Source organism: Falco biarmicus, chromosome 8 (genome assembly GCF_023638135.1).
Source record: "Falco biarmicus isolate bFalBia1 chromosome 8, bFalBia1.pri, whole genome shotgun sequence".
NCBI classification, from domain to species: domain Eukaryota; kingdom Metazoa; phylum Chordata; class Aves; order Falconiformes; family Falconidae; genus Falco; species Falco biarmicus.
The window spans coordinates 56,072,791-56,092,102 of NC_079295.1; the positions used below are offsets into that span (position 1 = coordinate 56,072,791).

Genomic DNA, 19,312 nt, shown 5'->3' on the forward strand with positions numbered 1-19,312 from the left:
TGCGCCTACCTACCGGGGTGGGCACAGCGGCGCCCCCTGGCGGCAGACGCCGGCTGCCCCCGCCAGGCCCGGTAGCACCGGCCCCGCGACCCACCCCCGCAGCACCGGCAGAGCCGAGTCCGGCCCAGGCTGTTTATTCACGGCACCGCATCACCGAAGGGCGCTCAGCCCCGGCTCAGGCCCAGTCCCGCGGGCCGGACGTCTCCCGGCTGAGCAGCCGCACGAGCTTGGCCCGGAGATTGCGCTGGGGCTTGTGCCCACGGGGCCCTGGCAGCGCCTCCTGCCCTCCACGGCCCCAGCGCTGCTCCGGAGGCTGGGGGCTGCCCCGGGGGAGCTGAGCCAGGGCAGCCCGGTTGTCGTAGAGGGGGCCTGCCTCACTGCTGTGGCCCTCAGGGGCTTGGCGGCATCCCAGCTCCCACTGCCCCTGCCCTTCCTCCTCCTCCTCCTCCTCCCTGGCTGGACCCAGCTCCGCCGTGAAGATGTTCTCATAGAGATGCTCAGGGGGTGGCTTCCCCGCGGCCCAGGGCTCGCTGGCGCCTGGCTGCCCCAGCACGAAGAGGGGCTGCTGGCTCCGGGCGATGGAGGCATAGATGATGGGGCCTGTGCCCTCTGGCTCGGGTGAGGGGAAGCAGAGGAGGCTGCCAGGGGGGTGGGAAGCAGGTTCTGCACCCCCCAGGGGTGGGCTGGGCTGGGGCTCATCAGCCTTAGCGCCCCAGGGCTGGGGCTCAAGACCCTGTGCAGAGAGCTGGGGGTCTGGAGTGTCCTTGCCCTGCTGCTGGCAGGCAATGGCGGCAGTCACAGCCCGACAGAGCTCTGGGGCCCGTGGGGTGCTGAAGGTGAAGGTGCCCTCGCCGGAGTCACTGCGGCGGCCGGCCTCAAAGGAGAACACCATCTGCAAGACCAGAGGGCAGGGTGAGATGCTGGCACTGGCCCTTGGCAGTGAGCAGCCCCAAGGAGGGAGGGGGGGCACCCACCTGATCCTGGCCAAACTTGCGGAGGAAGGGGTAGGGCCAGGTGAGCAGGGGCTGGCGGGACTGCAGGTCCTTCAGCGTCAGGCTCTGCGGAAGGGCTGAGAGCAGGTAGTGCCCGTGCAAGCCGCAGCGGGCAGCTGCATCCGTCTGCACCACCAGCACCAGGAATTCAGTCACTACAGGAGCAGAGCAAAGCGGGGGTCAGCACTGCAGCACTGAGCGGGAGCCCACCCCAGCCCTATCCACTGTCCCTCCACGTACGGTCTTGCCAGGAAGAGTATAGGGAATTCTCCTCCATGGGGACAGCAGGGCTAGGCTGGGTCCTGGCAGCACTCTGCACCATGTCCTTTGTATCCTGAAACAGAGGGATGTGAGTGTGGTCCCCGGCGCAGGGGAGCACGAGCTCCCCTACCTGCCCATGCGCCCTGGAGCCCGCCGGCTCACCTGGGGCAGGAGCAGCACAGTACCTGGAAGGCCAGCTGGCACAGCTGGGTGATCCACTCGTCCCGCTGCTCAGCTGCCAGCACGTAGCTCTTTTCCGTCGTGGTGAGGTAGAAGGCAGCGGTGGCTTTGGGGCAGCTCTCTATGCCCGCTGGGCCCACAGAAACACAGTCCGAGAGACGGATCACCCGGCGGGTGCTCCGCTGCAAGGTCTTCTCCAACGTCATGCCATCATCCCGCACGTCAAAATTCTCCATGCGGGCCACTCCAGAGGGGCTGGCGGCAAAGAGCTGGGCTCGCATCTTCCTCCAGGACCTCTGGGGCATGGGAAGGGCACAGACAGGAGAAAAAAGGTCAGCAAAGAGATGCCTGCTGTGTCCCGACAGCGCTGCCCTCCATGTCTACGTGTGCATGGGCCAGCAGTGCTCAGGAAGAGCTGTATGGGGCAGCAGGGGGGCACAAGGGGGTCCCAACCTGCACCCACCGGGTGCTACGGAAGGGCACAGAGAGCTGGGGCCAGCACGGACCCCCAGAGCTGTGGGCTGGAGTAGTCCCAAAGCTGAGTTGAGGGGGGGCCTTGCCCTGAGCGAGCTCTGCGTGGCTCTCTGCGTGAGTCATGCTCACTCCCAGCTCGCCGAGCACCAGGTCCTGCTCTTTGTTCCCTGCTGCAAGTGCCAGCCTGCCGCCGCTGCAGCTGAGCTCTCGAGCTGTTCTCAGGACAGACCCTGATGCAAATTAAAGCCATTTTGAGCTGCTGAGGCTTCTGCTGGCAGCCTCACAGCTGTCGAGCACGGCCAGAGCCTGCAGCTAGCCGCCCGCTTCCTCCCAAGGGAGGCTCTGCAGCACCAACATCTTCCCAGCCTGTCATGGGATAGAGGGGGCGCGTGCCCCCACACACCTCAGAGGCGCAGAGAGCCTCCACCCTGCAGAAACCAGATTCAGCCAAGCACCCAAAATACACACCACCGCCAGCCTGCCTGCCTCCTACGCAGCAGGGCACTGGTGCTATGCACGTGGGGCCTGCCCGTCTTGCTTCCAGGACCTGGCTCTCACTCAGCGGGGAGGTTGGGGCTGATTGCAGCCCCCTGCGTGGCCACGGCTGCCCCACTATCGTAGAGGGGATGCCACTAAGGCATGGCCAGCGTGCCAGCCGGACCCGCTTCCGCAATACCCATCCCACAGCTCACTGGTGCTCGCTCAACTCTGCAGGGACTCCCACCTTGCCGCCCATACCATGCCCAGAGGGCTGCAGCACTCGGTGCCCACCCCGAGGGCTCAAGGCAGCAGGCCAAGGCACCGGGGGTGCCCCACAGATGGCACTGACCCCCCAGGGCCAGGCTGATGGAGACTGGGCCCAGAGACACATCCCACACGCTGCCCCGGTGCCCCTCTCCCACACATATGCTAGAGCTGCACCTCATCGACACGTTTATTGTCTCATTGTGAATCACATGGTGACCAAGCGAGAAGAGGGACCCTGCACGCAGGGGTGAGCCTGAGCAGGTGCCTGCATGGATGAGTCCCCTCGGCCACAGGGAGAGCCCCGTTTTTGGGACTGCAGAGCCCAGGGCCCCCCTTGGGGCAGCTCCGAGGGGTCTGGCTCCAGTCCCCCCTCAGCAGGCTGCTGTGGGCCCAGCCCCAGGCATCAAGACAGATCAGGGCAAACCCTGTACCCAGCCCCAAATCCACCCTTTACCTTTCCAAATTTGCAGTGCTGCACATAGAGGATCCCATCCTTCACGGGTCTCTCCATGAGCCCAGTGCCCCCCTGACAGCCAGCACAAGGATCGGGGACTCAGGCTAGCAGCAGGGGAGAAAATGTGACTGCTGCAGCCGAAGCAATTGCATGGGGCAGACTTCCTTCTCTCAACGACTTCCCCTTTTTAGTGTGTGGGATGAGGGGCAGAGGCTGGGCCACGGGAGGTGTCTGTCCATCCACCCTCCCCCTCACACAAGGGCAGTGGGGCAGAACGCACGCAGGCGGAGCACAGGAAGCACCTAGGGGACCGCCCGACAGGAGCACAGCACACTCCACCTCGCCCCGGCTGCATCAGAGCGTGTTTGGGGGACACAGGAAGGGCCAGCAGCTGAGGATACACAAAACCAGGTAACGCAAACAGTTCTAGAGGAATTGAGGGGCTTGGGAGAGGAGTGATGTAAGCCCCTGGCCCCACCACTGCAGGGGGCTGGCAGGAGCAGCAGGCAGCTGGCCACAGGCCAGTTGCCCCACCTCGGGCTTCTTCCTCCCCTCAGGCACTGCTACCTGCTTGCCGCTTGCCCAACACACCGCTGACATTAAAGGCTGTTGCGGCACAGCTCCACACGTTTCCTCCCGGCGCAGAAGCTTCATCAGGCTGAGCTGGCAACAGCCCTGCTGGTCAAATGCCTGGAAAAGGGGCCACAGCAGTGCAGGACAGGCCCCCGGGCTTGGGAAAGGCAGTGCCCCGTCAGAAAGGGAACTCGGGCCTGTGCAGGGGGAGCGCTGGGCAGCCCACTCCCCAAGCTAGAAGTCCATAGAGCTGTGGGCCAGGTAGTCCTTGCGGCCGATGTTGCTGACTTGCTTGGTCTGCATCGCCTCCAGCTTGGGGCAGTCGGTGATACGATGGCCCAGGCCGCCGCAGAAGGCACAGCCCCGCTCGCCTGCAACAGGAGGGATGAGGTCAAGGAGAGCTGTGCCACACCAGGGAAGTGCCACCCCCCCCAGCCCCCCCAGAAGCAGAGGGGCTACAACAGCATCTCCTCTGCTGCTGCAGCACCGAGCCGGCCTCACGGACGGGCAGCACCAGCCCCGAGGCAGGCAGGAACTGCCCCAGGGGCTGGGGGTTTGGCCTCAGCAGTCCTGAGGGAGGATCCTGTGCCAGCCCATGGTCTCTCACCTCCAATGTCCAGCATGGTCTCGTCCCCACAGTGCAGCACCTGGAGCACCGGCGGCACCTTCTGCTTTGCCTCCAGCAGCAGGGCCTTCAGGTCCATCAGCACCGACTCATCTGGGGGCAGAGAGGGATCAGACACAGCCCGAACAGGGGCGGGGAGCACTCACACCACCACCTGTCCCCCACAGGCCATCAGAACTTGTCCCTGCTTGCTCAGGAACAGCCCCCTTGCTGAGGCAGAGGCAGCTCCATCACCCAGCTGCCTCCTCCATCGGCAGCCCCCAGCCCCACAACTGTTTCTCACCACAGGCCTTGTTGATGAAGGTGGTGGCAATGCCAGTGTTGCCTGAGCGGCCTGTACGCCCGATACGGTGAACTGTGGAGAAAAAGACAAGATCAGGCCTGGGTGAATGCAACGTGACAGACCATCCTGCCCCCAGCCACTGCAGACAAGCACAAACACAGAGCCTCACAGGCCTCCCACCCCTCCATGCCCATGTTGGTCCCCCCAGGACCCAGTCCCTACCATAGTTCTCAATCTCCTCTGGCATGTCATAGTTGATGACATGCTGGATGGCTGGGAAGTCCAGGCCCTTAGAAGCGACATCGGTGGCAACCAAGACATCCTTCTTCCCATCACGGAAAGCCTCGATGGCTTTTGTCCGTTCCTCCTGATCTGCAAAGGCCCAGCAGAGAAGATCAGGAAGGACAGAGCTTCCAGTCCTACTCACTGCAGCAAGCCCTATGGCCTCGGAGCCAAGCATTGCTCAGCCGGGGCTCCCCCAGCAAGAGCATCTATGCAGCCCTTCCCCAAATAAAGGGACAGAGGGACCTCTAGGTCCCATAGGGACCTCCACTGTGTTTATGCCTGCTACATACAACATGGCATTTGCTCCCGACACTGACTCAGCCCCTCCTCATACCATCACAAATTGCTGCACGCTGGGACCTTCTGCGGCTACACACAACCCTGGCAGGAGTGGGGTCAGGCAGGGCCACATCGCAGCCTAGGCCTCCCCAACACCCTCACTGACCTTTCCCTCCATGGATGGCCACAGCCTCCACACCCTTGAGCAGCAGGTACTCATGGATCGCATCAACATCCGCCTTCTTCTCTGCAAAGATCAGCACCTGCGGCAGCACAGACATCATGGAAGAGCCGCCTTTCTGTGGGCTGGCACTGCTGGCACCAGCACAACCCCTGGGAAACCCATTCCCTCTTGCTGAGCAGAACACGCAACAGCTCTGAGCCCAGGACCCGCTCATATGTGGAGACCGACTCACAGGCCTACACATCATCACAGCCCCATCCCCGCTGCCAGCTCCACCCATGCCCCGGGGCTGTGACATGCCCACGCTGCCCCCAGCCATGCTGCCAGAGTGCATTACTCACAGGTGGCGGGGTCTTCTGCAGGCACTCGAGGAGGTACACCATTTTGGCCTCCTCTTTCACATACTCCACCTCCTAGGAACAAGTACAGGGAAGGATCAGGCAGTGGAGGAACTGCCCTTGCTTGGTATCCCTTAACCTGTTGGGAAGGAGGGCCAGCCTCCTAGCAGGGGGAGGCATCAAGTGCCCTCGTGAATGGTGCTGACCTCCCACACAGGCATGGGGGAGCACCCAACTACTTCACCTGCACAACATCCAGGCTGGCAGCACCTGCTCGTCCAACGTTAATGGTGATGGGCTTCACCAGGGCACTCTTGGCAAAGTTCTGGATCTTCTTAGGCATTGTGGCACTGAAGAGAAGGGTTTGCCGCTGGCCCTGCACAGGAAACACAGTGCAAGCAAGGATTTAGCACTCACTCAACCAGCTAGGTGCAGCAATTGAGCTTCAGGGTGCTCATACTGTGCCAGCTCAGTACCTTGAAGTAGGAAAAGATGGTACGGATGTCCCCCTCAAAGCCCATATCAATCATCCTGTCAGCCTCATCCAAGGCCAAGTAACGGCAGATGTCCAGGCTCACCATCTTCTTCTGCAGCAGGTCCATCAAGCGGCCAGGGGTTGCCACCATCATGTGTACACCACTGTGGGCCAAGAGAAGGCCACTGTCAGGCACACCCATGCAGGACACATAGGAAAAGTCACACCCGCTTGGCACATCGCCTTCATCCCCACACTTTCCTGAAGCCATCTAGCCAGGGTGCCACCCTACCAGAAAACAGAGCACAGCTCCAGCCCCACATACATCCCCACCCCCACCCTCCCCGAAGGTCTTACTGTTTGATTGTCTCCATCTGCTCCTTAACAGACATGCCCCCGATGCAGAGGGCGCAGCGCAGTGGGGGCAGGCCGTCCTCCTGCAGCAGGCGGCAGTAGTATTCAATGATGCCGTGGGTCTGCCGGGCCAGCTCCCGCTACAGAGACAAAACTCACTCATTCCCACATTTCCGTGTAGGGAGGATCTGGGATTGCCACTACATATCAATCAAAGCTTCCTCCTGTGGGTCACCACTCCCCCAACACTCACCGAGGGACAGATGATGAGTCCATAGGGTCCCTCTCGCTTGGAAAACGGCAGCCTCTTCTCTTGCTCCAGGCAGAACATGATCACTGGAAGGGTGAACACCAAGGTCTTCCCAGAGCCAGTGAATGCAATGCCAATCATGTCCCTTCCAGAGAGGCTGGCAGAGAAATGGGGCCAATGGTGAGGAGGAGCATCACAGAACGGCTCAAACCTCCAGGGATGAGCAAGGTGACGTGGTGCATCTGTCACCAGGGAAGAGCGCCTGGTTCACACTGCTGGGTGGGCTGTCGGGAGCAACTGCTCCCCACTCTGGGATGGGGACAGAGCACTCACATTGTGGGGATGCCTTGGATCTGTATGGGTGTTGGCTGCTGGATTCCTTTTTTCTTCAGACCCCTCAGGATAGCTGTGAGGAGAAAAAGGGACACACACATTCGTGACCTGAAGTCTTCCCCCTCTTTCCCTCCTACTCATGTCCCAGCCACAGTTCTTCCATCAGTGACAAACACCCCTCAGGCCAACAACTAAGAGATACAGTCACTGTTAGAAATTTAAGCTGTGAGCCCACTAAGTGTTAAAGATTCAACAGCTTCACTCGCTGACACGCATTTCCCAGAAGAACACTGCCTGCCGCCCTGCCAAGCTCCTCTCCTGGCCCACCTGCTGGGAACTTCATCTCCTTGAAGCTCTTGATGGGAGGCGGGATGCCTTCCCCCTCCACCAGGATGTGGTACTTCTTGCGCACACGATCGTGCCGTGCCTCCGACATGCCCAGGATGTAACGAGGTGCTCTCCAGCTGCAAAGGCAACAGAGGAAGGTCATGGTGCAGAATGAGGCTGGGGCTCCAGAACAACAAGCACCCCAGAGACCCAGAGGAACTCCCTGCTGGGGTCCAGTATCCCACCAGGGAAAAGAGATAACCCCAAAGGGCTTCATAGCGTGAGCACAGGAACAGATTCAAGCCAGATCCATGCACTAAATATTTCTCCAAAGTCTCAGTAAGTCCCAAGCTAACAGCTGAGAACAGTCTATGGATGGAGGATGGAACATGCCAAAACCTTTTGGACACATCTCTATCATCTCTCTGACACTGCCCTGAGCAACTTTGGCTCTGTGTGCTTACATATGTATGTCTGTCTCTTTCTTTAGTTTAGTTACCTCCAAGACTTAAAGATCCACCTCAAGTCTTCTAGTTTAACATGAATTTACTCTAGCAAACCTTACTGTATATAAAACAATATCCAAGGTGACTCAACAGCCTCCGACCTTACATACAGTGGTTACAACAACAGAAAGTGGAGTAAATGACAAGCCAGTGGCCACAGAGCAGTGCTCCTCTTACAAGTATGGCCCCTAGTTCCCTTCAGCCATGGAGAAGCGATGTTTTCAGGAAGACCACCTCTGTACCATGAAACGTACCTAGTTTTAATTGGATCATCGTAGGTGATGCCCTTTGCCATCTCCTTCACTGACATCAAAGCTGCAAGAACAAAACCAACGAGGTCAGTGCAAACTCTACATCTCCCGATGTACTTAACCTCAGCACAGAACTACTCGGGCAAACAGTTTGGGAGATCATGTCCAAGACAGAGGAGGGAAAGCAGTATCCCTGACAGACCCTCGGGGTACAGCAATACCAAGTGCTGCAGCCTACCATGCCCTAGGGCCTGCCACAGCAAAGTCTTAGCTAAACCAGGCAGTCAGATGCCAGCCGAGGGATCCCCTTGTGACCTCCTGTCCCATCCCTGGGTGTGAACATCCCTGCATGTTGCAAGGCCAATGATACCCCTACTGCTGCCCTGACAGCTCTGAGACACAGCGGTCCTGCCACTCACCTCGACCCTCTGCCACACTCTCCAGGATCTTCTCTTCCTCCTTCAGCTGCTTCTCCTTGGCTGACTCCTTCCGAGCTGGAGGAAGAGTCAGGGAAACAGTGAGGAGGTTTCATTGCCACCTCAGAGCCACCCAACCCTACCGCCAGCCGCTCCCCCACCTTCCGCCTTCTCTTTGAGGTGCTGGTGCTGGTCCAAGAGGCTAATATTGGACTGGGGCCCCAAGGGGATGTCATCCTCATCACCCCGCTGCTCGCTCCCGCTGTCCCGCTGCTCCTCCTCTGACACCACCTTCCGCCGCATCTGCAGCAGCTTCTGCAGCTGGAAGAAAGCAGGTCGAGGCGGAGTGAGAGGCCCCGTGTCGGGAGGGACGCTCGGAGCCCTCCCCGTGCAACGCCGGGCCCCGTTACCATCTGCTGCTTGCGCTGCTTGACGGGCACGTAGGGCACGTAGTCTTCATCCTCCTCCACGGACAGGTCGGACGTCTCCGCCGCCTCCTCCCGCTGCCTCTGTGGGGAGACGCGAGATGAGGCGGGCCCGGGACGGTACCAACTCCGCCCGGCCCGCCGGGGCTCCCGGTACCGGCTCGGCCGGGTCCGGCCCTACCTTCCGCTCAGCCCCGGGCTCCATGGCGGCGTCTCCACGCAACAGCCGCGCCGCCCCGGAAGAGAATCCCGCGCGCCGGAAGTGACGTCTCCGAGGCCGGGCGCCGTTGCCCAGCAACGCGGCGGAGCGCGCCCCTAGCGGGCCGTGGCGGGAGCGCCGCCCCGGGCTCCCCGCGCGCGGCAGAAAGCAGTAGGCAGCGGGGTTTAAATAAAATAAAAAATTAAAAAGTTCTTTATTGGGTCCAGCACGGTCCTTCCCCGCGGCACGGGAAGTCGGACGCCCGCGGAGAGGGGGGTGGGACGGCCGGGGTCACCCCGCGGGGGGGGCAGGAGGAGGATGGGGGGGACCCCGGGGGTCCCCGCGGGGCAGGAGAGCACCGGGGACCCCCCCCGCGGAGGAGGGGACCCCACCGAGGCGAGGCGGGGGCCGGCGGGGCGGGGGGGGCACAGTGAGGAGAGGCGAGCGGCCGTGGGTGGGGGGCGGCAGCCGCCCCTCACTGGGCCGCACTGGAAGTGGTTTTCTTCAGGGTGAAGTTGGTCCAGTTCACCGCCACCTTCTGCCGCGTCTGCTTGGCCGAGTCCAGGCAGAACCTGGCAGGGAGAGCAGAGCCCCGTCAGCCACCAGCCCCTCCGGCAGCGTTTGCCCCCCCCCCCAGGGCTGCCCCCTCACCTCTTGAAATACTCCACTTCTCTGTCAGTCTCGTCCATCTCTGCCCCGTCCAGGTCCTTGGGCAGGAACACGTCATCTGGCAAAGCAGAGGAGCAGAGAGTCAGCACTGCTGGACCGGCAGAGGATGGGCAGGGGGCTGGCAGCTGGCAGGGCAGGTGGGGAAGGGGCCACTGCCAAGATGGTGGCACTGAGCAGTGCTTCCAGCACTCACCGATTGAGGTATTGGATTTCTCCACCTTGTTTCGGCTCTTCCTGCTCTTGCCCTTGGGCTGGGGGGAGCCCCCCAGGGCAGCAGGGGCAGGCAGTTGCCGGTCCCCTGCAGCCAGGGCAGGCAGCTGCTGCTGTGCCAGCTCCGGCAGCTCCGCTTTCCCCTCTCCCCTCCGGCCTTTCCACTCGCCGCTTCTCTCCTTCTCCTGCCTGCTGCTGACGCAGCCCCAGGGCTGCCCCTTGCCGTTCTCCCCCGGCTCGGTGCAGTCGCCCACCCGCTGTGGCTCCAGGGCGCCAGCCTTGGAAGGGTGCTTGGCTCCCAGCACCTGCCCCTTCGCACCAGGGCTCTCCAGCCGGGCCTGGCCGCCATGCGCAATGGCAGCACCCTCCCCTTTCTTCGTCTGCCCGCTCTGCCGCTTGCTCTTCCGCTGCCGGCTCCCCACGGGCACCATCTCCAGCGGCTCCAGCCCCTTGGGCTGCTGTCCCTCCTTGGGCTCCAGGCTCAGCCCGCTGCTGTCCACGGCAGAGTCCGCAGCCTTGGACTGCACCCAGATCATGCGGGAGAGGCTGGGCACAGCGCTGAGGCGCTTCACCACGCCGTTCTCGCCCGCTGGGGCCAGCGGCGGCTCCCCGGGCCCCTCACCCCATCGGGGGTTCAGCTCACTCCGCAGCAGCGCATGGCTCTTGGCGGGGCCCAGGCTGAGTGGGGCCAGGGCCAGGTCTATATCCTGCAGGTCAGAGGAGCCATTGAGGTTGGAGAGCAGGTTCTTCTGCTCTAGGACAGCTGCCTTCTTGGGGAAGTCATTGACATCCAGATTGAGGTCATAGACACTGAAGCTGGCCCGGATAGAGTCCTTGATGGTGTTCTTGATCTCCTGCAGCCGGCTGCTGAGGAAGCTGTTCACCCGCTCCAGCTCCAGCTCCGGCCACTCCAGCAGCTTCTCCTCGGCCAGCTCCCTGGCCTGGCTGGCTGCAGGAGCACGCTCTGCCCGCTTCTGGGCCTCTGCCTCCAGCTGGGCTTTCTCCTTCTCCTGCAACACAGGTGCCATGAGGAGCGGGTGGCCTGGGCTGCTGAGCCCCAGGCGCAGGACTAGCCACGCACCAGCTTTGTCAGACAGCAAACCCAAGGGCCAGCGCTCCGCACAGCCACCCCACGTCTTCCACAGCCCCCAAACTGTGACATGTCCCGTGTGGGCACTGCAACAGCTACCACGCTGCACAGCAGGCACTGCTCTGGGCATGAGACACCATTGCAGCACTGCCTTTCCTTGCCACAGATGCATGGCGTTTATCAGAGATGTGGCATGGAGCAGTTCAGACAGCACAGACCAAAGCACCCAGGAGGGCTGGGCCACCCTCTGCAGGAACAGAGGCAGGAGAAGCCCTGCGCAGAGCTGGGCACCACCGTCGCCTCGGGGAAAGGGCAAAGGATACAGAGTTCAAGAAACCAAATGAATGTGAGGGAGAGAAGGCAAAGCCCTGCAAGGGACACAATCTCGCCCTGACCCTCTGCACAGCCTCACCTTCTTCTTCTGCTTGTGCCGTGCCCGCTTGGCTGCCTTGGCACTGTTCAAGGGCTTGGGCTCTGTGCTGTTGATGTAGTCCAATAGCTCATCCACATTGCGGTGGTCCACAGCAGGCTCTCCCGAGCTACTGTTGTGCCCTAGTTTCTGCGGCAGCTCCTCTTTCCTCTTGGTGAGGCGTGAACGCAGCTTCTCCCGGATCTCAGCATAGTTGCGGCTCGTGGGAGCGGCCGGGGGCTGCGGAAGGCGAGCGCTGTCAGTCAGACAGGCACGCGAAGCCAGCACAGCCCTGGCTCCCCCACCAGTCCCCCACCGACCTCCCCAGCTGCTCCCCTCCCCGAGGTCTCAGCGAGACAAGTCGGCACAGCCCCCACTGAACTTTTTTCCACCGCAAAGCCACAGGGTTTGGCTGGCTGCACCAAGCCCCAGGGCTGGGCAGGTGGCTGCAAGTCAGGAGCAAGGGGACCAGCAGGCCGATGAGGCAGGATGGAAACGAAGGGAGGGGGAGATGCACAATGCCAGCAGGGAACAGCCACGGCCAGACCTGCCCACCTCCGCGCTCTCAGCACGCGAGCTGTGTAATATCTCACCGCAGAGCGGAGTGCAAGGACCGGGGGTGGCTGCAGACCAGCCCCTCACTCACCGCGTTGTGGCCGAAGAACTCACAGTAGCAGCAGTCGCAGAACTTCCCGTCTTTCTGGTTGGTGGAGGAGGAGGTGCAGGAACTGCGCTCCGAGCTGCTGTCTTCATCCTCCCCGAGCCCCTCATCTGCCTCGCATGGCTGTGGCGGGTGGCAGCTGGTACCGTTTGGGAATTTGTGCCCTTTGCAAGAGGGGTCCCTGAGGAGAAGGGGAGAACGGCGAGAGGTGAGTGGGAGCCAGGGGGCCTCAAAAACTCCCACACTACCTGTGCAGGAACACCCCTCCCAGGGCAGCCTGTGCCCGAGCAGAAGGATTTGCAGGGCAGTCAAACCCCCTTCCCTGCATCTTCCTCCTCCGGGAGAGATGCCAGAGGAGCCCATGGCAGAAGACATCTGTAGCTCCTCGCCCCCCAGGGCCTTTGGCAGGCAGGAGGCTGGCACACTAGAGCTCCAGAAAGCAGTGTCCCTCTGCCAGGCCACAAGCTGATTCCAGGGCAGGGAGCGGTACTCACTGGGGGCGGCAGGTAGCACAGGTGAGAAACGCTGGAACTGCATGCAGCTGCCAGACATCCCCATGTGCAGGCAGGCCCGGCTCCCACAGGCACAGACTACCCAGCTCAGAGACAGGGAGGCCAGGGCACGGCCCTCAGCACCACTCCTCGAGCTCCAGCTCGGGACCTGGCTGGCCCTCCGCAGGGAGCGCTAATCAGCGGAGAGGAACCAGCGCCCGCGACACAGCGTGCTCTCTTCCAGGGCACAGGCAGCCCAGAGAGGGCCAGGGGAGCAGGCGAGCAGAACAAGTCCACAGGCTTCATCTTCTCGAGGACCTTTGCTCAGTGCCACAGCTGCCCGACGGGTCTCACTGACAAAGGTCCTGTTGGCCAACAGCAGGTTGACCGGGCGGTTCCTTTGGGTCTTTTAGCTGGAGGAGGAGCAAGCACAGTCTCTTCTGCACCACAGTACTAAAGGACAACCGCAGGGAGAAGACATGTGGGGAGAGAAAGAGCTCAACCCTCAGAGACCAGGGGTCTGCAGCAGTGGAACTGGCCCAAAGACAGCTGCTCTCCGCACCACCACACCAGGGCAGCCGGTCCCTCCACAGGGAAAAGAGCATCCACGGGCAGGGGTGGGAGAAAGGGCACATTGCCCAGCAAGGAGAGGCCGGAAGCAGGCAGGGCTCCTCTACTCACCTGTTCGTACTGGGCAGCTGGTGGGAGGTGGGAGGAGGGATGAGTGAAGTACTGCAGTGCCCATTGCAGGGATGAGTGCAGCCCGACAGCGGAGGCGGCATCTTCAGCAGCGGCACGTTGGCAGGGGGCAGGTGAGGGCTCTTACACGACCCTGGGCTGTGCGAGACCGTGCCAGCGGGAGGTGACTCAGACACCGGCTTCAGGGCTGCTGCCTGTGTGCTGGGTGCAGGGAAGAGTGTAGCCTGTGGGGAGGTGCCCAGTGGGACGTGGGGTGGGGAGCCAAAGGGCCCCGGATGGGCAGGCGTCTGCTTGGAAGGGATCAGCGCTGGTGGCTGGGAGGGGAGGCCGGTGGGACTGTTGGGAGGAGCAGTGAGGTCGGAGTGCTGATGATGCTCTGAGGAGTGGAAGGCCTCACCTGCAGAGGAGCAAGATAGGAGAGAGTCAGACACCAGCTGTCCCGCGCGGGCCAGGGCCATGCTCAAAGCCACCCAGCACCTCTGCGCAGGCCAACTCTCCATGGGACAAACCCTGCCTCCCCCTGGCAGCAGGGCACTTAGGCTAGAAGCCATCCTTGCTCGCAAGGTTGGTACCTCATCTCCCCCACAGGATTCAGCCCTGCCCCATGGCGAGCAGAGCAAGGGGAAAGGTGCTGCCACAGCAGGGGCTGCAAGGGCTGGGAGGATAAGGCTGGCCCTGCCCCTGGGCACCCACCTGGCGGGGTGGCCCTCCGGCACATGCTTTTGAACTGCTTTGGCAGCGTCTTGCAGAAGTCGAGTGAGGTAGGCAGAGGCGAGCCCGGGGCGGTGCTGCTGGAGGTGGGAGAGGCCGCGTGGCTGTAGGGACAGGCCTTGAGCCCTGGCGCCATGGCAGACGCCTGGCTGGTGCACTCCGGAGAGAGAGAGAGGCCAGGGTGCTTGTCACCTGGAAGAAAAGCAGAGCTAGGGCCAGCTCCCAGCACCCTCTGCCTCTGCAAAGGGACCCAGGCATCCTGCTAGCACTGGCATTCAGAGGCCCAGCCTGCCTACCCCTGGCCACCAGCTGGGTGCCCACAAGGAAACCACCTAAACCAAGGACTGGGCAGAAAGCTCTGCTCAACCCCACAGCTGGCTTCAACTCACCTAGTGCAGCAGGGGGGGCCCCGAGGGGGCTACCCTGCACGGCCCCGTTGGTGTGCTGCGAGTTCCAGAGGCCCGAGAGCTTGTGAGCAGACAAGAAAGAGCTGGGGTCCCAGTCCCCTGAGTTTCCGTGGCACAAGGAGGAAGAAGAGGAGGAGGAGGAGGAAGAGGAGTGGGAGCCACCCCCACAAGACTGCGACTTGCAGGATGTGTGGGATAACGAGACCTGGCAAGGAAAACACAGAGTGAAGCAGCAGCGGGCTGGGAGGGGAGGCCCTCAGCCCCATGACATTGCCATCAAGACCCCCTCCACTGCCCTGAGGCAGGGGCTCAGCACATGGGATCTGCTCCCGTTACTGTCTCAGGGGTGGCAAACAGCCCATCTGCCAAACAGCAACACAGCCCGGCTCCCAGGGCCCCTGCCAGCATGGCCAGACCGTGCCAAGGGGCACACGCCTGCTCTGGTCCCGCTCAAACCAGGCCACAGTTAAAGAAAGCCAAGCAGAAGGGGGCTCCTCTTCCCCTGAGCTCCATGCACGGGCAGGCACTTGCCCTGGCATATGCCGCCACTCCAGAGAGACCTGCCTAACGGCAGGGAGCAGCCTCGGGGCTTGAGGGGACACAGCGCAACACAGAGTGGAGCGGGGCTGGCAGAGCAGCAGTGGCACTGCTGGCCTCACCAAGCAGGCAGCTCCAACCCAACACAAACTGCCAGATAAGCCTCCATGGTGCTGTACTCTGCTCCACCGTGGTCTCTCCCTGAGGAGCCAGCAGTGGCCCTCGGGAGGGCAGCGTGGCTGCAGGGAGTAGGGAGCTGGGATGTCTAAGGTGCTCAGCTCTGAGTGAGGAGGAGCCCCGCACCCCCAGCCAGTGCCATAGGGTGGTCAGCACTGCAGTCCCAGGAGCTACTGCCCCAACCTTTCCAACCTCAGCTCCATAACCGCTTACCGCCAGGGCCTGCTCCTGCACTGCCCGCCGCTCTTCCTCCTCCACGCTCTTCCGGCAACTCTGGCAGATCCACAGTGGCATCTCTCCCAGGAGGTTCTGCACAAGCGTTGGCACGAAGTCCGGTGGCAGCCTCTCGCCCGGGGAAACCAGCCCATTGTGGGACGGCCCTCCCCAGTCCTTGCGCTCCCGGTGACAGAGCAGGCAGCACGTCTGCACTGACTGGTTGGCGGTGGGCAGCACCTGCAGAAGGACACACAGACCATGAGTCACCCCAGGTGTGATCCACCACATGGCAGGGCCCCAGGCTGGAGCAGGTGTGGGGCAGATGAGACAGCAAACAAGACCTCAGCACGCCGACACCAAACCGGAGAATTTCTTGTAGGCTATATGTGGGACTGCACCTTCTCACACTGGAGGAGAGCAGCCTCGGGCTGCCCAGCTGCTGCCGGCCTGCCATGTGCCAGAGCATTTTGCACCCTTGGGAAGATCACACTGTGCTGAAGAGCCAGTCCCACCACCAAGCAAGGCTGGGAAGCCACCAGCGGCTCCCACTATCACCTCTGGTACAGCAGGACCAAGGGGACCCACAGGGCAAAGAAAGACCCATAGAAATCACCACACAGGGATACAAAGCAGGGTCTCACAGCCACAACCCTCCCTCCTCACCCATCTCAGACCCCCCACTGCACTACCCGAGAGCCCCAGGCCCTCCCACCCGCCTCTTTGTTCTGTGCAGCCGGCAGCGCAGATGCGCTGGGGTGGGGTGCAGCCCCCGGCACTGCTTCGCACTCTCCCTGCACGGGGCAGCCAGGTCGGGGCTTCGCACCCGGTGCTGTGGCTGGAGCCGGGCTGCAGCCCACAGGCTCGATGGAAGCCTGACAGCCGTGACGAGCCCAGCGTGGCGCGGGTGAGGGGGCCCCCATTGTCTGCCGCCGCAGCGGGGCTCCGCGACAATGAAGCGCACATTAAACTGCTGCTGCGAAACAGATGGCGTCTCCCAGGCTCAAGGTGAAGCAAAGGTCAGAGGCCAAGGAGAGCGGGGGGGAGGGGGGGGGGGGCGCACCTCCCCTGCCCACCCGCCCAGCCAGCCACAGGGAGGAGGGGGCTTCCAGGCCACCCCACGTCTCAGCAGGGGCAGACAGGGACACTGCCGCACACAGCGGGTGAGAGGATGGCCCTCCCCAACCTGCCCAGCACATCCAGACCTGGGGCCACCCCCGGGCTCCCTGCCCATGACCCGGAGCAGGCAGCAGCAGCCAGGCGCAGAGGGATGTCAGGCAGCAAGAGGTGCGGGAGCCGGCCCGCAGCCTGTCAGCAGATGCTGGAGCCACCTGCCATCGCCCCATGGCAGGCCGGGACCACCCCGCAAGAAGGAGCTGGGGGAACACCCCCTGAAGCACACCACGGCATGCGTGTCTGCCCCGCAGCCCGGGGCTCTGCCCCCCAAAGCGCACACAGGTCTCCGGGACAGACCTGCCAGGCTTCCCTGCACGCGCGGACGGGGTAAGGGATGCACGGGCCCTGGGGCTGGGACAGCCCTTTGCTCTCACGCCGCTGTGCGCGGCTGGTCATGCCAGGGGCAGCAGCATGTGACGGCGGGGGACAGGCTCGCTGGCCGATTCACTCCGCTCTGGAACGGCAGGGATCTGCCTCCCCTGACCGCGGCGAGAGATGGGCCCCCAGGATGCCACACACCCGTGGGAGTCCCCGACATCCCGGCCACCTGCCGGAGGCGTCCCAAAGGCCCTCCGCAGCTCAGCGCACCCGCAGTCCAAGGCCACCAGCCGGCTGCGCCACCCAGCCCGGCAGAGCCAAGGTCAGGCGCTGCCCGCGCGCCCAACCCGGCCCCACGCCCGCCCCCGGTACCGGGAGCAGCGCCCCCGGCCCCCGGCAGCCGGCGCCCCCGGAGAGGGGCTTGGGCTTCACCCCCCTTCCCCGCTCGCCCCAGCGCGTCCCCCCAGCACCCCCGAAGGCGCAGTGGACCCTCCAACGCCGGGAGGAGGGAGATGGGGGACGCCAGAGCCCCAAGGGCGGGGCGCCTCAGGGATGCTCCGGGGCCGGGGAGGGGACGGGAAGGGGGGGGCGCCGGTCGCCGCCCCATCCCCGCACCGACCGAGGTCCCCTCCGGGCCAGCCCCTTCCCCGCCGCAGGGCCTAACGCGGTACCTGAGCGGTGGCTCTGCCCGGCTCCCCGCTGCTGCCCGCCGCCACCACCTCAGACGGGGCGGGCGGTTCCGGTGGCGGCGGCGGAGGAGGGGGAGGAGGAGGACCAGCGTCGGAACCCCCCACCCTCTCACGGCGAGGCCCGGAGGCGCCACCCGCCGCCGCCGTCGTTGTTGCTGCTGCTGCCGCCGCCTTGTTCCGCCTGCGAGTCATGGCGAACGCGGCCCGCCGCCCGCCGCAGCCAGGACAACAGCCAATATGGCGGCACGGCCCGTCCGGCCCCTGCCCGGGGGGAAGGAGGGAGGGAGGAAAGGCCCGGCGAGGTGAAGCCGCCGCCGCCATTTTGTGAGAGGGCAGCGCCGCGCCGCAGCGCCACCTGGCGGCACGGTGGTGGCGCCGTCGCGACCCGCGGCTCCTCCCCCCCTTCCCGCTCCCCCGGGTCCTAAAAAGCGCCGCTGCCTTCGGGGCGTCCGGGCCCCCGACACCGGCTCCCCGCACCCCGCCAGCCCCACCGAGGATGAGCAGCACGCTGCCTGTGCTGCCCCGGCCTTCCCGGTGGTGCGGTGCCCCGCAAGGCACGTGTGGGTTCCAGTCGCCCATCCTGACTTAACAGAGCTCCCCTGGTACCCCGGGTGCATCCCGGGGGCGCAGCATCATGCTCAGCACCACAGCATCTGCAGCACAGCGTGACACCAGATACACAGCTCTGGGCCCACGCACGGGTTGCAGCTCCCCTGGACTCCATTCCTGACACACGGATACCCCCGGTGCGGTGTGGATGAGCAGCACGCTCGTTGCCCACTGCCCCAGCCTTCCCACTGGTGGGAGACAGTGCTTGTGCGAGCCTCCAGCCCCTCTGCACCCCATCCCCGTGGTGCCGTGCTCTCCCAGTACCCTGGGTGCCTCCTGGCCGTGCAGCACTGGGCTCAGCACCACAGCATTCTTGGAGCTGTACAACCCTGCCCAGGCAGGACAAACCCTGCGTGCTGCACCCTGTGCCCAGGTCCCAGCGCGGGGCTCCCCATGGCCCCCGTGCAGCACAGCACAGCCGCTGCCTTTCCCACTGCTGCCTGACCCCAGGCTGCCCACGGGGGTCTGCTGCCCCGCTGTGCAGTCCCAGCACACCAGGTCCCTCAGGTCTAGGTTACCCCAAGGGTGCTCTCCTAAAAGAGCTGGGGGCTGGCTCAGCCCCTCGGCTCCCTGCCAGCCTTGGTGCCACATGTCACACTAAACCCCCCACCATGGCACTGGTCTGCACGACGCCAGGCCTTCTCCGTACTGCACCTCATGTCACCGGAGCTACCCTCCTGCAGTGGAGCAGAGCGCAGTGCTGGTGACACAGGGACACATGGAACACTTGGCTGCCAAGGAAAGCCCACTGCATCCCAAAAAATGCTGCAGCAGCACTGCAGGCAGCTGTGGGACAGGCAGGGCTCTGGCTCACTGCGCACAGAGACCCCCAGCCATGGGGCACAGGACACGCTGCCCAGCTGAAACCAGCGCCAGGGCCCTGTGGGGACACGAGGAGCCCCAGCCAGCGCCAGGGCCAGCCCCACACCAGCACCCGGCTGGCTCAGCCCAGGCGCTGTGGGGCTGTCATGACTCAGGGACTTCCTCAAGCCAAGGTGGTGCCGCCGTGTTTATTTAATCATCCTGGGTGGATTT

At 63.6% G+C, this 19,312-nt stretch overlaps 3 protein-coding genes across 4 annotated transcripts; all 3 read right to left on the reverse strand.

Moving 5' to 3' along the window:
- Window positions 1-118: 118 nt before the first annotated feature.
- DOK3 (docking protein 3) lies at window positions 119-3,784 on the reverse strand. Of its 2 annotated transcripts, none has more exons than XM_056348467.1 (5): window positions 3,676-3,784; window positions 1,439-1,729; window positions 1,233-1,326; window positions 975-1,147; window positions 119-892 (listed from the first exon to the last, which is right to left on the reverse strand). In XM_056348467.1, the coding sequence occupies exons 1-5, from the start codon at window positions 3,760-3,762 to the stop codon at window positions 176-178; spliced, it is 1,362 nt and encodes a 453-aa protein (XP_056204442.1). In that variant the 5' UTR covers window positions 3,763-3,784; the 3' UTR covers window positions 119-175. The 2 variants fall into 2 exon arrangements, with proteins under 2 accessions (XP_056204442.1, XP_056204441.1); XM_056348466.1 differs by lacking the exon at window positions 3,676-3,784 and adding an exon at window positions 3,109-3,250.
- On the reverse strand, window positions 2,824-9,358 carry DDX41 (DEAD-box helicase 41). Its single transcript, XM_056348465.1, has 17 exons — window positions 9,194-9,358; window positions 8,998-9,096; window positions 8,749-8,908; window positions 8,591-8,665; window positions 8,175-8,235; window positions 7,415-7,551; window positions 7,088-7,160; window positions 6,758-6,911; window positions 6,508-6,644; window positions 6,152-6,314; window positions 5,920-6,051; window positions 5,679-5,750; window positions 5,320-5,416; window positions 4,812-4,961; window positions 4,590-4,661; window positions 4,289-4,399; window positions 2,824-4,052 (listed from the first exon to the last, which is right to left on the reverse strand). Exons 1-17 carry the CDS (start codon window positions 9,215-9,217, stop codon window positions 3,916-3,918), a joined length of 1,854 nt encoding a protein of 617 aa, XP_056204440.1. The 5' UTR covers window positions 9,218-9,358; the 3' UTR covers window positions 2,824-3,915.
- A 43-nt stretch (window positions 9,359-9,401) lies between these two features.
- On the reverse strand, window positions 9,402-17,989 carry FAM193B (family with sequence similarity 193 member B). Its single transcript, XM_056348464.1, is given in 12 exon segments — window positions 9,402-9,783; window positions 9,863-9,938; window positions 10,074-11,100; window positions 11,593-11,829; window positions 12,236-12,431; window positions 13,423-13,837; window positions 14,134-14,343; window positions 14,541-14,763; window positions 15,486-15,725; window positions 17,651-17,878; window positions 17,880-17,942; window positions 17,945-17,989. Coding segments are annotated over 12 exon segments (3,057 nt in total). The 3' UTR covers window positions 9,402-9,686.
- Window positions 17,990-19,312: the final 1,323 nt, after the last annotated feature.

What these genes read in the sequence shown, in the direction of transcription:
- DDX41 (XM_056348465.1), bottom strand. Translation starts at nt 9,217, where the DNA reads ATGGAGCCCGGGGCTGAGCGGAAG. An exon ending in GAGTGTGGCAGAGGGTCGAG is followed by an intron (nt 8,236 to 8,590) that starts GTGAGTGGCAGG and finishes TTGTTCTTGCAG; the next exon opens with CTTTGATGTCAGTGAAGGAG. An exon ending in GGAGATGAAGTTCCCAGCAG is followed by an intron (nt 7,161 to 7,414) that starts GTGGGCCAGGAG and finishes TTCTCCTCACAG; the next exon opens with CTATCCTGAGGGGTCTGAAG.
- DOK3 (XM_056348467.1), bottom strand. Translation starts at nt 3,762, where the DNA reads ATGAAGCTTCTGCGCCGGGAGGAAACGTGTGGAGCTGTGCCGCAACAG. An exon ending in TGTGCCAGCTGGCCTTCCAG is followed by an intron (nt 1,327 to 1,438) that starts GTACTGTGCTGC and finishes CCTCTGTTTCAG; the next exon opens with GATACAAAGGACATGGTGCA. An exon ending in ATACTCTTCCTGGCAAGACC is followed by an intron (nt 1,148 to 1,232) that starts GTACGTGGAGGG and finishes CTGCTCCTGTAG; the next exon opens with TGACTGAATTCCTGGTGCTG.